At 34.0% G+C, this 16,250-nt stretch overlaps 1 protein-coding gene across 1 annotated transcript in view; it reads right to left on the minus strand.

Annotated features, from left to right (window-relative positions):
* Positions 1-16,250, minus strand: part of prom (prominin) — a 142,830-nt gene that overhangs the window by 53,715 nt on the left and 72,865 nt on the right. The window contains exon 6 of the mRNA XM_089099206.1: positions 3,454-3,656. Within this exon, the coding sequence (XP_088955332.1) occupies positions 3,454-3,656 (203 nt within the window). The remainder of the gene's footprint in view (positions 1-3,453; positions 3,657-16,250) is intronic.

A 16,250-nucleotide genomic window follows, 5' to 3' on the forward strand; every position in this document is an offset into this window, starting at 1 on the left:
TTATTTAATTTCTGATCGTTTTTTAAATAGCGCCAGGAAACCTAGCTTTACCTCAACGGAAAAATCCCCCTCCCCACGGAAATATCTTCTGGACAATTCAATCCTGGTGAATATTTACCTCGGAAAATTACCCTTAATACCTCCATGCAGAAAATTGAGTCGGTAAGGACAAAGAAAGACATACAAAGAAATTTTGTATAGGAATTCTGACAAATTCCACCAGTACATAGTTTTCCCTTAAAAGTTCACCCCCAGAAACTTCCCTCTCCATGGAAAATTCTCCCCTTGCAAAGTCCACCCTCTCCGCCTGAAAAAATGTATGCATACTATTCAATAACAAATACTGTACGTAAACAACGGACAAATTTTATAACTTGCAGACCTACCCCCAGGGGCTGTGGGGGGTCTTATTATCTCCAAAAACATAGGTATTAGACCCTTTCAACTATGTTGAACACAATAAAATTGTCAGAATTTTGATCGGACGATTTTGGGAAAAAACGGGGCGTGAGACGGGGCCTAGTTGCCCTCCAATTATACAGTAGGGTTCTCTGAGTCTGATACGTTGAATCTGACAGTGTGATTTTCATTAAGATTCAAATACTTTTAGGGAGTCTTTCCCCCTTTTTCAAAAGTCAGGTGAATTTTTTCAGACTCATAATCTTTGATGAGAAAGTCTAAATTTAATGAAATTTATATATCTAAAATCAGCATAAATCCACTTCTCTGGATATATGTATTGGTATCAAAATTCTGTTTTTTAGAATTTTGGTTACTATTGAGCCGGGTCGCTCCTTGCGCACATTTCGTTACCACAAACTGTTTGATTATTCTTAAACTCGTCGATTAAGTCATCCTAAGCGTGACAACGCCACCATTGTAGAGGACGAGCTAAGGTCTAAGCAAACCACCTATAATATAACTTTGTGAAAATTTTCAAGAGCTGAGCAGCATTCAAGTTACAAATTTACAAGTGGAATCATGATCAATCGATCAGAGTACAAATAAAAGGCATAAATATTTGAAATTCAAAGATGTGGTAGCTTAGTACAATTGTTTCCATATAGGAATATTAAACCTGACAAAACGATCAAAGACAGAGTAGTGTTAGATAGCAGTGGGGAAGAATTAGGCTTTCACCTAATTACCATTTCACCTAGGCTCATAATATTCTAATCATCCTCTTCTGTTATACACAGACCCTGGTTGAAAGACACGATTGTCCCCCTTTATAGAAAGCGAGAAAAGGCGATTGTAACAACCAAAAGACTATTTAGCCTGACAAGCCAACCGGTGAAGATCCTTACAGAAATCCTACCTGGCCAAATCAAATCAAACAGTTCGTGGTCTAAGAAAGTGACAGAATCTTAATGAAAATCAAACCATCATATTCAGCGTATCAGAAAACCCTACTGTAGAGGTTTCAGGCTCCTATCTGCAAAAATGTGGAATTTTGTATTTTTTGCCAGAAGAAAGATCACGGATGCGCGTTTATTTGTTTGTTTTTTTCCAGGGGTGATCGTATCGATCCAATGGTCCTACAATATCGTGAGAGGGCTCATCCGAACGGAAAGTAAAAGTTTCAGTGCTATTTTTAATTGACCAAAAAAATTAGAGGACAACTAGACCCCCTCTCACGGTCATTTTTTCCGAAAGTCAAAATTTTAAGATAGACTTTTTGTTCAGCATAATCGAAAATATAATAACTATGTCTTTTAGGATGAGTTAATCCCCCATAGTCCCCAGGGGAAGGGCTGAAAGTTATAAACTTTACCCAATGTTTACATGTAGTAGTGGTTATTGGGAAGCATACATACATTTTCAGGAGCGATTTCTTCTTGTGTGGGGGGGGGGGGGTCGGAGGAGGGGGTGGATCTTTCCATAGAAGATTTTTTCATGGGGGAAGGGAAATTTCTATGAGGGGGGCGCTAGATTTCTCGGCATTATTTAAAAAAAGTACTTTGAAAGTACTAAGAAAACCTTTATCGTAAAGAGTGAGGTATTGAATAGGGGGAGAACCCCCTCATATACGGAATAGCTTCTGTTCGTTTTAAGTTTTAATATTGATCCTTACTTTCAGTTGAAAAAACTCGTTTTTTTTATTTAATCCCCAACAGACCTCACCTTAGAGGAATATCAGGCTGGCTTCAGAAGGACTTAATCTACCATAGATCAAATATTCTCCACCCAGCAACTGATGGAGAAATATATAGAGATAGCTGCTCTTACTTTCTATAACCTTTAAACAGGATTTTGATTTGATATGGCGCAAAGGGTGTGGGCACATGCTTTTGCATTTTGGAGCCCCGTAAAACATGGTAGGCCTGATTAAAGACATGTATTTAAATTTCATTATCCAGGTTCTGACGCCAGAAAGAAAAGCCAATAGAAAATGGGGAATCTTTTCGTCTACCTCAGCAGCTTTTACCCCCTGACAACGATATATGTCCTAAGCTTTCAGCCATCATTATCATCGATTTTTGTTTTCTTAGCGTAACAGTTTAAGCAATTAATAATCCCTTGACACCCTGCATTCGTACAGAGTGTTATCGTAAAATCTACATTTCTCCATTGGTTGTCCTGAGTGCCAAGATTAGGAAGTAATGCCTAATCTGGATTGGCATCATTCGCCCTATCAGCAGTCCCTTTTTTGAGGGTGGATATTTTTTGATAGACAGCTAAAATTGGACAGTCAATATGATTAGACAGCTTTCAAAAATTTTGACAGCCCTGCTGCTGACAGGGTTGTTGATGTCAATAAAGTTGAAGCCTAAGGATCCCAGTAGTATCCAGTATTTTTAACTGATAATTTCAAGTCGTCTAAATGTAATCACGTCATTACTGTGTTTATGTCAATCTAGTACTCTGTATTCATGGGAGTTGTATCATAACATGTAAATTTCATTACTGATTCTTCCAAGTATCAAAATTATCAAGTACCGATCCATTCATAAACATGATTTTTTCCCAGTAGTGTCAACCCATCTGCATAGCTTCGTTGGTTTTCCAGAGAACTAGAATTAGTAATCTGTTTTTTGTTTTATACCCATTTTTAGTCAATATTATGAAACTGCCGCCCTAAGATTAGATCCAAAATGAAGCAAAATGGGTACCCTGAAACCAACTTTTAGAAATAAAATACCAAAACTAATAATTGAACGAAGAAAAGTGACAAAAAACAATGAGAATACACAGCCAGTGAATAAAATAGGACAATATTTATATGTTTCATCAGAGAACACTAAAATCCCATTATTACACGAAAACAAAATTAAAGATAAATTGGAAAGTAGAGAAGTGGAAAACGGAACTTAAGAGTAAATAAGCCAAACCAAACTGAGAATAAAAAAGAAACAAAACCGAGGTCAAGAAAGAATAAAGAAGCTTGAAAATTAAAAAAACTCAACAAACATGTTGAACTAATATCAATAAACTGAATTAAAACTTATTTACCGTCGAAAATGAGATTGAAACTCGAAATCCTGTTGTATCAATTCTATTACAAACGCTTCTGTCAGCGCTAGAGCACTGTCCTATTGCATTGTCAATTTGTCTACTCAGGTCAGCCAAAGCTGTGTCAGTATTTGATGCCTGAAATCGAGTATTCTGTGCAGAGTCCAATAATATCCCACAATCACCAACTAATTTAGATATATCTATAAAAAAAAGAAAAATTAGAACCGAATCAATTGTACACGCGTCGAAATAAGAATCAAATTTTCTAACCAAAACAATATAACTTCAAAAATGGGCAACATTTCCTTATATTGTACAATTTTAATTGTATACACGTATTATTACTTGTACCTGTATGTATACCTGTACTATTATTTGGTAGTACTCTTAAAAATATATTGGAAAGAACCTTACCTTAGACCTTAGATCCTCCTGTGCTTCTAGAGGCGCTCAGAACATCCAAGAAGAGTCTCCAGTCATCTCTCGTCGCTGCAGCCACCCAGACATCCTCCCATTCAGTTTGGATTGAGGCATTGAGGTTTGTAAGGTCAGCCCGGTAGCTGCGTCGTAGGGTAATTTTGGGGCGGCCTCTTTTTCATGTACCACGTGGCTGCCACTGAAGGAGGACCTTCGGCAGTCCATTTTCGGGCATGTGGTTACCAGTTTTGTTACCAATTTGGTTACCAGTTGCTGATATGTCTTCTGTCATAGAGTAACGTTTTTTGCTTTTTGGGACCAGTGGATATTTATAATGCACCTTAAACACATGTTTTCGAACGCAAGGAGTTTCTTTTGAAGCATTTGATCTATGTGCCAAGTTTCAGAACCATAGCAAAGCGTAGACAGGACGTTGCTGTTGTATAGCCTCAGCTTGAGTCGCAGAGAGTACTTCTGGGTGCGTCAAATTTTCTGAAAGATGCATTAGCCTGGCCGATTCTTAGCTTGACTTCTCGCTGACACGATCCTGAATTGTGGATGGTACTTCCTAAGCACTTGAACTCTACGACTTGCTCTATCGTCTGGTTATTGCATCGTAGGTCAAGTGGAGATTCAGTGTTTGCCATACTTTTTGCTTTGTTGGGATTTATCTTAAGGCCAAAAGGTTCGGCAGCGTCCCTGACTTGGTTAAGGTAGGGCTGGAGCTTTTGTTTGCAGGACTCTAGGCTGATATCATCAGAAAAACCAACATCTCGGAGTCTCTTATTATCCAACTAGATCCTATGTCCATCCCAGGTCCGGAGAATATAATCGAGGATAAGAATAAATAGCAGTAGCGATAGCACACAGCCTTATTTCACCCCTGTCATAATGCGAAGGTAACGGGTACTCCCTTCACTTGTCTTAATGCAGTATTCTGTGTCTTTGTAGAAGGCTTCAATGATTTAAATGGACTTATCAGGAATACCGTAGTATTGGACAACCTTCCAAAGCGTTTTGCAATCTACCGAGTCGAAAGCTTGCTCGAAGTCTATAAAGACCAAGCAAAGCTTATTGCGCTATTCTTTCGCTCTTTCTAGCAGCATTCTAAAAGTAAATAAAAGATCAGCGAATGATTGGTTTGGCCAGAATCCATGCTTTTCCTCTCGGAGATATTCGTTCAACGCTGGTCAGATTCTGTTAAGGAGTATAGTCGCCAATACTTTGATAGGTATACAAGGTTGATACCTCTCGAGTTATTGGACTTGGCAGCGTCACCTTTTTTGAATATTTGCTGATGGTACTTTTTGTCAAATCCTTAGGAATTTCTTCTGCTCTCCAAATTATAGAAATAAACGTGGTCCATACTGTTATGCATGCAGCTACTGAGCATTTAATCATTTCAGCTACAATTCGGTCTTCCCCAGGGGACTTTCCGGACTTCAGCTTGGATGGCGTGTCTGGTATATCTGTAGGATCAGCAGGTGGCGATCAATTTAACAACTTTACGAAATGTGTCGCCCAGGTTTTTTTCAAAATATCAGGGTCAGTAAAAATCGTCCAAACTCATCTTTGACGGGTCCATCTGTCTTTGGAAGTTTCCTAACTATTTCATTGGTGATGCGGTACACTGACCGAGAGTCTCCTCATCTAGCAGCTTCTTCAGCCTTCTGAACTCTCTGTTCAAGGCTACGGCATTTATCAGCACAGACACTCTTCTTTATAGCCTTATAAAGCATAGCATACTCTAGTTCAAGAGGGTGTCTCGGATCAGGGGAAAGATTGTTGAGAAGAGTTTTCTTTTTGTCAGACTTCTTTTCGATCAGATCCCACGATTCAACGGAGATCCGTTCATCCTTTGGTGACTGTTTCATACCAGGCATTTCGTAGGCAGTAACATTGTTTGTTTTTCTGATAACAGTACAAGCTGTCTCTGGGCTGTCATCTCGCAGCAGATTCAGGGTTTCAAATCTGTTGGTCAGTTTTATACTAATTGTGACCGAATTTCTAAGTCACTCAGTTTTTCGCAGTAATAGGGCCGTTGCCTAGTTGTCCTCACATTTCTCCAAGCTGGCAACTTTACTGTGATTTTTTCAGTCATCAGGCTATGGTGCGAGAAGATATCAGCGCCTCTAAATGCGTACAAATCACCTAGCGACGACTGCCACTTCTTACCAATAAAAAAGTGGTCGATCTGGTTTTTTTTTGTGTCCCTCAGATGTAGTTCGGGAGTGCTTTTGTATATATTTATGGATGAAGACAGTGTAGCCAACAACCAAGCCAAAGGACCGGGCCATTTCAATAAGCAACTCTCTATTTTCTTTGCGTCCTCCAAGACCGTGGTTGCCCATGACGTCGATACAATAATCTCTGTCGTTGCCAACCTTTGCGTAGAAATCTCCCATGAAACTCAGAATGTCATGTCTGGGTACATCTTTAAGGAACGATATCAATTCATTGTAGAACTTCTCTTTCTGATCGTTTGTGGCTACATTAGTGGGTGCATAGCACGTAACCAGGGTCATTTTGGCATGTTTCATATGGAATCGAACATTTATAATGCGGTTGCTGACGCGTTTCCTGTTAATCAGTGATTTTGCCACAGGTTTAGAAATGACAACAGCCATGCCAGCTTCTCGTCGTGTTTCATGGATTTAGTAAAAATACAGTAGTAACAGTAACAGTGAACAGGAAGTAAGCAGCGACCCGGCTCAATAACAACCGAAACTATAAAAACCAGAATTTTTATACCAATGGATATATCAAAGGAATTGGATTTTTACGCTGATTTTAAATGTATTAGTTTCATTAAGATTAGTCTTACCCACCAAAGGTTTTGAGCCTGAGAAAATTTACCTGATTTTCGAAAAAAAGAACAATGTTCCCTTAAACTTCATAGAATCTTAATAAAAATCACACCATCAGATTCAACATATCAGAGAGCCCTACTGCAGAGGTTTTAAGCTCCTATTTGCAAAAATGTGGAATTTTACGTTTTTTGCCAGAAGAAAGATCAGGGATGTGTGTTTTTATTTGTTGTTTTTTTTCAGGAGTGATCGTATCGACCCAGTGGGCCTAAAAAATCGGGAGAAGGCTCATTCTAACGGAAATTAAGCTTCTAGTTCTTCTTTTAAACTTACCAAAAAATTGGAGGGCAAGAAGGCCCTCTCCCACACCACTTTTTTCCCCTAAATCGTTCGATTAAAATTATGAGATGATTATTTTGTTCAGAATAGTTGAAAGGCCCAATAACAATGTTTCTGGAGATAACATGACCCCCCAGAGCCCCTGGGGAAAGGTATTTAAGTTGTAAAATGTGTCCGTTGTTTGCGTATAGTATTTGTAATTGGAAAGTATGGATATATTTTTCAGGTGGGGAGAGAGGGCAAATTTTCTGCTGGGGGGATTTTGCACGGGAAGAATTTTCCATTGAAAGGGGTGAAGTTTGCAGGGAAAATTTTATGCTGGGGGAATTTGATAGAATTCTTATACTAAATTTCTCTATATGTCTTTGCTACAGACTCAATTTTACGCGTGGAGGTGTTATTGGTAATTGTCAGGGGTAAATTCTCTACAGAATTGAATTGTCCAGAGGATATTTTTGAAGGGAGGGGAATTTTTTCGTGGAGTTGGAGCAAGATTTCCTGGCGTTATTTAAAAACGACCAGAAATTAAATTCAAAAACGAGTTTTTTCAACTGAAAGTAAGGTGCAACATTAAACCAAAAAACGAACAAAAATCATTGCGTATATGGGGAGGGTTGGCCCTCCTCAACACCTAGCTCCTTACGCAAAATTTTAGATTTTGTTCTAATTCCTTAAAAACCACTCCTGAGACACAATGATCGTTTAATTAGAACAACAGGTAAGATTTTTAAAAGTATCGAAAAGCTTTAGCGTGCAGAGTGAGCTGTTGAGGAGGGGCAACCCCCTCATATAGGTAATGATTTTTATTCGTTTTAAGTTCTAATGTTGCTCCTTACTTTCAGCTAAAAAAACGCGTTGTTTAATTTATAAGAAAAATCACTATTTATGGTCATATTAGTAGGGATTTAGGTTCCATTAAGAATGCTGCTATATGCCTTTGACAGGGAGTACGTAGTCCCTGATTCCCAAGTTCAAGGTCACGGGGACAATCCCAGAAATGTTTTTGTCAACAGAGACCTTGGGAAAAACCTTAGTTGCATAACATGTTTGTGAACAATTTTGGGAAAACCTAATTAGTTTCTCAACAAGGGAAAACCTACTTACTTAATTGATTTGTCTGTTTTGCAATGTTTTTGGGAAAATCTCTGTTGAGTAATAGCTATTCTGATTGGTTAAATTTTTCTTGATATAAAACTGGGGACTATGGGAGAAACTCATCACCTTCTGAAACGTACATAGAAGGTAAGAAATCAATAATAATATTATCATTAGTTTAACAATACTTGACTGATAGAGTATAGTTAAGTGAATGAATTATGTCTGAGAAAAGAAATCTGGATTATGGTGATTCTATGGAAAAGGTAAGTGTTCTTTTTTTTATTATTCTTAGTGAATATAAGCGGAAGAGAGATAGTCTTATTAAAATTTCGTAGCTATTGAATTATCAAGTAAATATATAGTGGGCCTATATAATTTATAAACAAATATAATTATATATATATATATATATATATATATATATATATATATATATATATATATATATGTACTTCTTACCATTTTTGCAACAAAGTATTCAAAGAATATACTAGAATGAACATCAAATCCCATTTCATGTTTCACTTTTAGGCAACAATTTCTTCAATAAAATTCCATTAAAACACTGTAACACTATGCTTAATACTAAACGCTGTGTCCTGAGAATGTTAGCGGTTTAGTATGAAAACGTCTGTTAGACGTATGAACCCTATGGCGTTCAAAGGGCTACTTTCGCTACAGATGAATATAAGATGGCGTATTTTACACTGTGAAAACAAAATAGGAAAATGATATATTTTTTTTAAGACAAGAAGAGGGAAGGATTGAAAAGAAATAGCCAAGCATTTTTATTTAAGAAAAGTAGAGTTATTTCATTGACTTTAATATTAGAAATTGAATTATAGTCATTTGGGTTAAAATTTTAGGCATATCAATGAGGTTTTTTTGAAGTAGTATGAAAATATAATTCTTGTTATTTGAGGTGAAATTTATGCCACGTCAATGATTTTTCTTTCTGGAGAGAATAGAGTCCTGTTCGTTTTGTTTGAGGACTTTTATTCGTAGACAAATGTAAATTCATTAAGAACCACCGAGATCAATAAAACACAGAAAATTAATCGTATATTATTAACAAAGAAGAAAAAGTGAGTGAATTTTGTACTAGGGGAGGAAAGGGGAATTCAGAAGATTCTCCGGTCTGAAATATCTTCAGGGTTTCTCTTTTGTTAAATTTCATTTAAATAACATGGTGCCAAACTCTAAATCAGAACCATGCGCCCCCAAAAATGTAAAATAAATAAGGAAAAGTACTGGAGGCCCAATAGATTCCACAAGGCCCATAGGGGGGGGGGCATACTATTGAAACTACTAGTCCCTAAAGACTTTATTACTCATACCTGAGTCTTGTGCAATACTATAGTAGGGGAGGCGGAGAGACGTTTTTTTAATTTCATTTAAATAATATAGAGCCAAACTCTAAATCAGAACCATGCAGATTTAAAATGGACTTCTTATTTCGAAGAGGCAACACAAATATTTTCTTTAGCTTTGTGTCTTACTCTGCAATAGTAACTCAGCCTCAAGCCCCCAAAAAATGTAAAATAAATAAAGAAAAGCAGTGGGGGCTCACTAGATTCCACAAGACCCATAGGGGGCATACTATAGGAACTACTACCCCCTAAAGACTTTATTACACATACCTGGATTTTTAATTTCATTTCATTTAAAAAACATGGATCCAAACTCTAAATCAGAACCATGCAGATTTAAAATGGACTTCTTATTTCGAAGAGGCAATAAAAATATTTTCTTTAGCTTTTTGTCTTACTCTGCTATAATAACTCAGCCTCAAGCCCCCAAAAATGTACTTTACGTATTCAAAAGAAATAGGAAATGATTTTTTTTAGGACGAGGGGAGGGAAGGATTGAAAAGTCACGTTTTACTTATGGAAAAGAAATAGCCAAGCACAAGGTGAACTTTCTGGGAGGGGGTAAAGGGTAAGGCGTTAAATAGATTGGGATGGAGGAGAACCATACATGAATGAATCTTAAAATGAACAAAGCTTTAATTAAATATGTGAATCAAGATTGAAAAAATACTACACACATAAAAGTAAGAGTACTGTCTCCTCCCCTTTCTGTAAAAATCCAAAACCTAGTGCGCTATTGGCGCTTTACTGAAAATGAATTATATTACAAAAATTTTTCTTACATACTTATTAAAACACTGAAAATAAAAATGAAATTACAGTAAAATAAAATTTTGAAATTTCGTGCGTCACTGAAAGCAAATTATATTACAAATATTCTCTTTTCCATTTATTACAACATTGAAATAAAAATTACACTATTAAAATTTTATTTATTATAAAAAAGAAGTTTACTTTTTCAATCTTATTTATTTAAATATCCAAATAGAAGGTTTTACAAAAAATAGGGTTCAATTCCACTTTCTAGGACCATAATGAGAGAAAGGTTGAGATGACTAGGGTACGTTCTGCAAACGAAGAATGTCAAATTGCCAAAGATTGTCCTTGTCATCCAACCATCTAGGGTCAAACGAAAAACAGATCGTGCCCGGTTGGTATGGGAGGATGTCAGAAGGAAGTATTTAAGAGAAATGAGAACTTTCTGGCAGCGTGGTAAAGAGTGAGGCTTAGAATAGATTGGGACGGAGGAGAAGCATACATAAATGGATAAACAAATCTTAAAACGAATAAAAGGTTTAATTAAATATATAAATCAAGATTAAAAAAAAAAAATATTACTATATACAAGAGTATGAGCACTCTCTCCTCCCCTATCTGTAAGTGTCTAAAATCTATTGCATAAACTACCCTTCACAGACAATAAATTCCATAACCAATATTTTTCCTACCCTGTTATTAGAATATTGAAAATAAAAATGAAATTACAGCAAAATTAAATTTTGAAATCATGTACTTTTCAGCAGCGGATATCATTATGTACCAAATTTTAAGTTCAACCTTATTTTCTTCCAAAAACCATTCACGACACATTTAGTTTTACTATAAACAACAATTTAGATAGTGTCTCCTTCCGTAAAGCCTACCACATCATTGGCGAAATATATTACAAATATGCTCTTTTCCAGTTATTCTTTTCCAGGTATTGAAATGAAAATAAAAATGACTCTATTCAAATTTTGTTTATTAAAAAAAAACAATTTTACTTTTTAAATAGAACTAAACCTTTAGCCTCCTTATAGCATATTAAATGTGTTCAATAGCTTGTAGCCAATGGATGTTTTTCCTTGTTCTATAAAATATTACATTCATATCCCTACCGATATATTGATTTTAGCCTATTTTGGTACTGCAAGCGTGGGAGGTTCTAACAGATAACAATCTGAACAAGATCCATGAAATACGGTTCCACCTATGTTTTTTAGTCTGTTGGAAAAAAATGGGTTGCGTCTATAACTTATCTGAAGTTTTCTTTTAAATATTTCTAACTCTCTCCTACTTTTTCAGAGTCAAATTTCTTCAAAGAAAATAAATCTATATGACAACTATAACATACTGGAAGACCTAAAAGCAGCCAGAGAAAATCTTAAAACGAACTTTCAACTCAAATGTCGTGAAGTAATTCAATTAAAAGAAAAAGTGCATCGCTTTTAAGAAGTTCCAGAGATCGCCAAAAGAAAAACTCTGGAAGAAACTCAAGGTTCTTTAGTTAAAGTTGAAACCTAGCTTGAAGCTGCACTATTGAAAAAAACTCACTGAAAATTTACCATTGAAAAGATAGATGACAGAGTTCAATATTGAAAACAGTACATTTGTAAATGAAAATGAAAGACTTAAACTCAAAAAAAAATTATTGGAAATATCACCTAGCACAAGCTTTATTATATATATTTTGCCTTTTAAACTCAAAAAGTCTTTAAAAGAGAAAATTGCTAAGTTGAAAATAGAATACAATCAAATTTTAAAAGAGAAAGAAGAATCTGCTGTAAAAGACGAGGAAGAAATTTCATGTCTCAAGTCTTTTGTAGCATATCTCCAAATAAAAACCAGGACATTAGAAAGAGGTTCAGAACGTCTTGAACAAGAAGTCAGAGAGAAAACCAGTTTGATGAATGCTTTATAAAATATGATTATTCATTTGAAAGACAGAGAAAAAGAATTCTTTCATGAAATGGATTTTTGTTATAGCGACTTGTTTTAAAGCGATTAACTAATTTTGGTTTTTATTTATTTAATATTTTAAATCTCTTCATTATTTATGAAAAAACTCAATTCAAAGGACTTACAATATATGTTTTTTTAATCAATATGTTTATACGTTCCCTGTAACAGATACTCTCTAGAACATCCTATCAATTTGAATTTTTGTAACTATATTTGATATATTTGGAATAAGAAATTAAAATGATATGAGGATGCAAACCGTGATTTTTTTGCTGTTTTAGTTAAAAATGAAAAGAATTTTTTCAGTGTTTGTTTCTTTGTAATCAGCAGCACAATAGTTAGTTTAAAATTAATGAATCGAAAAAAAACCTTTTCACAGAGTGAGTACCCCCTTCACTAACCAAGATCAATCTCTAAGGCACTTGAAGTAGCAACGAACTCTTATGTAAACGATTAGTCTAGTCTTGAACGTTAGTTACACAATAATTTAGCCCTAGGACACTCTTGAGACTTAATGAACTCTAAACAGACTTGGCAATGATGATTCTTTAAGGCACTTGAAGGACCAATGAAATCTTGAGCAAACAATTTCTCCAAACTTGACTGCTAGTTACATTATGTTTTAGAGGTAATTACTTGGCAAAAAAAAAGAAAAAAAGATTGTCATCCTAATCCAGCAATTAAGACAAATGTGCACTTGAACGAGGTTTTGACCTTACTCATCTACCTAACTTCCTAGGAACAAACAGTATAACCGAACCATCAACCAAACAGAAATGTCCAAATCCATGCAAAGTCGTCATCAATAAATGTAAGTCGTTGTACATTTACAAGCAAAAGCACCTTAAATCTAGCGACATATTTCCAAGTAGAAACTTCCATTAGGGCTCATCAGAAGAAATACCACCTGCCTTAACGGGTTTCGAGGCTTTACTTTCTTTACCCGGCACAGTGGAGCCTCTATCATAAGATCTTTATGGTATCCCAATGTCAGGTAAAACTTGTGAAATACATGCATACTAGTAAAGCTATTCAAAATCACATAAAAAATGAGTTTCATTCTTTCCTTAATAAAATCCCAGTGGTCACTGAGCAAAGACCATTCTGGAACAAATAAAGACTGGTCCAGGTGTGAGTTATAAAAAAGTCTTTTATTGGTATCCGGAACCAATTACAGGTTTAAAGTTCTTCAAGCTTGTTTGAAAACAGTCTACAAATTCAAAAATTCCAAAAAAGAAAAGCGAAAGAGAAATTATATTAAAATATCATTCAGTATTTCTTTATAATTTTTTGTATATTTACCTAAAAGTTCATGATACATAAAGCTAAATTTTTTAAATTGCCAACTAATTTTTTTTGGCAGAAAAACCTCCTAAGATCAGTTTTTCGCTCAGCTTTTTACATCAATTTTTAAAATCTGTGTAATTTACTGCATATTTTTGCATACCTAAATAATTGGGAATAATAAGATGAATAAGTAATATTTGAATGCATATTACTTTCAAGGAATGGAAAATGAATTACTTCAAAATTAAAATCATCCGTTTTATTATATATTTTAAAAACTAATTTATTATTATCTAAAATATTAATATTTAACTCTAAGAAATGGTCAGAGTGTCCTGTCCCATAGCTAGGCTCCAGAATTAACTCTTGTGGATAAATATTTTTTGAAATCTCAATAAACTCTGCCCAATTTATTACTAAGAGATCGTCCAGATATCTTTAATTATTTTAAAGGTTTTATTTTACATTGCTTGGGCTATTTTTATTTATCATACATTCGTTTTCTGATTGTCTTAAAAACAAGTCCGCTATGAATGGACTCGCATTCCCACCCATAGGAATGCCAACAGTTTGTTTATATAAATTACCATTAAATCTTATAAAAGTATTAAATAGAACAAATTCCAATAAATCACATACCATATCCAAGCTATAACATCTTAAAATAATAGTACTTATAAAGAAATTCGTCCATCGGGCTTTTTTTATTAAAAGTATCAATTTTCAAAAATCCGATATTATAAAAAATAAAATATTTATTTATGACCATTTTCAATTTTTCTAATACTAAACTGAATTTAAAAATTTGTATACAGAGTAGTAAAGTCAAATGAATCGACTCTTTTAGCTGAAACATTAGCCAAAGAATCTATCACTTGTAACGAGTTATTAACACTCCAATATGGGTTAAAGTTAGAAAATTATAAGTTACTGTTGAAGAAGTGTAAGGAGGATATCCGGCTTATAAATTTGGAAGACTTCGAATGTCCTAAATATCCTAATAAAATACATAATCCTGTGAACGAAGTCAGATTTTCTTAGCAATGGATGATGAATAATAAAATAGATATTAATGGAAAGGTATCCATTAGGAACTCCAGAAATAATATAATTAGTTTAGATACTAGTCGATGGATGAAAGTACTAGGGATTTGAAAACATTTGATTGATTTTTTTCCATGTCCAATAATATTAACAACATATAATATTCTATGTAACGTCGTTACATTAAAAGTATTTCCATACATTATGATAATATGATTCTCTGATTTTTAGAGCTTTCTTTCCATGTTAAATTGGAATATTACTTTTTCTTTGTTAGCAACATTAATATATACTTTTTTCACTCTCTAGCTTTATACCATATGACAGTTATTAGGTTGCAGTGCTCTTTGGACAGTGACATTTCCAGATTAAAACTAGTTCATATTCCATGAATCATGAAGACACATGTCACTTAAAATCTAAGAAATGATCTAAAACACAGATTAACAGGAAAAAAAGGTTTGATGTAAATATAAAATGAAAATTTGTCCCTTCTTCCATAATTTTCTTACTTCTGTTCTGAATTTTCCCATTTTTGTTTTGTTTCGTAGAAGTGAAACAAAATTTTCTTAAATTCTAAATTTTTCCATAGTAGAGAAAAAAAGAGTTCTTTCCAATTCTTAATTTTTCCACGGAAGAGGAAAAATCTCAACTTCCGTTCTGAATCTTGTTCTAAAACAAAGATTAACAGGAAAAAAAGATTGGTTGTGAATATAAAATGAAAATTTGTCCCTTTTTCCATAATTTTCTTACTTCTGTTCTGAATTTTCCCATTTTTTTTGTTTTGTAGAAGTAAAACAAAATTTTCTTAAATTCTAAAATTCTCCATAGTTGAGAAAAAAAAGGTTCTTTCCAATTCTTAATTTTTCCACGGAAGAGAAAAATTCTAAACTTCTATTCTGAATCTTACTGTAGATTATATTTTATCTGCACGTCGAAACTGTTACCTACGTAAAAACAATTGCAAATATAAAATGAAAATTTGTCCATTTTTCCACAATTTTCTTGCTTCATGTTCTGAATTTTTCGATTTTTTTTGATTTCGTAGAAGTAAAACAAAATGTTCTTAAATTCTAAATTTTTCCATACTAGAGAAAAAAAGGTTCTCTCTCCAATTCTTAATTTTTCCACAAAAGAGGAAAAATCTCAACTTCTATTCTGAATCATTCCGTAGGTTATATTTTATCTACACGTCGAAACTGTTACCTGTGTAAAAACAATATAGTAATAGACAATGAAATTACAGCCAAAATAAAAATGTTCTAATCTTTCAATGTCAGATTCTCTTTGTTCTTGACAGCAAATACGTCTTTTATTTTTATTACACAACTGGTGCCATCTATTCCATTATAGTTATAGATGGCTGCATAACTGACTGTTCTGCCATCTATTCTGATTCATTTATAGATGGCAACACAAATGATTTTTTTTGGCTAGGTAGTACTATGTTAACGGATTTAAAATTAGGTTCGTTTGGGTTCAGTAAGAGTGCGCACGCGCTCTTACTGCAACCTAATAACTGTCATATGGTATAAAGCTAGAGAGTGAAAACAGTATATATTAATATTGCTAACGAAGAAAATAATTTAAATAACATGTATCACAATTTAAAATCATGATAAAAAAAATACATATAAAAATTTAAGAATCATAATATCATAATATATATATATATATATATATATATATATATATATATATATATATATAT

Source organism: Artemia sp. Qi Xiang Cuo, chromosome 13 (assembly GCF_049724085.1).
Source record: "Artemia sp. Qi Xiang Cuo chromosome 13, ASM4972408v1, whole genome shotgun sequence".
NCBI classification, from domain to species: Eukaryota; Metazoa; Arthropoda; class Branchiopoda; order Anostraca; family Artemiidae; genus Artemia; species Artemia sp. Qi Xiang Cuo.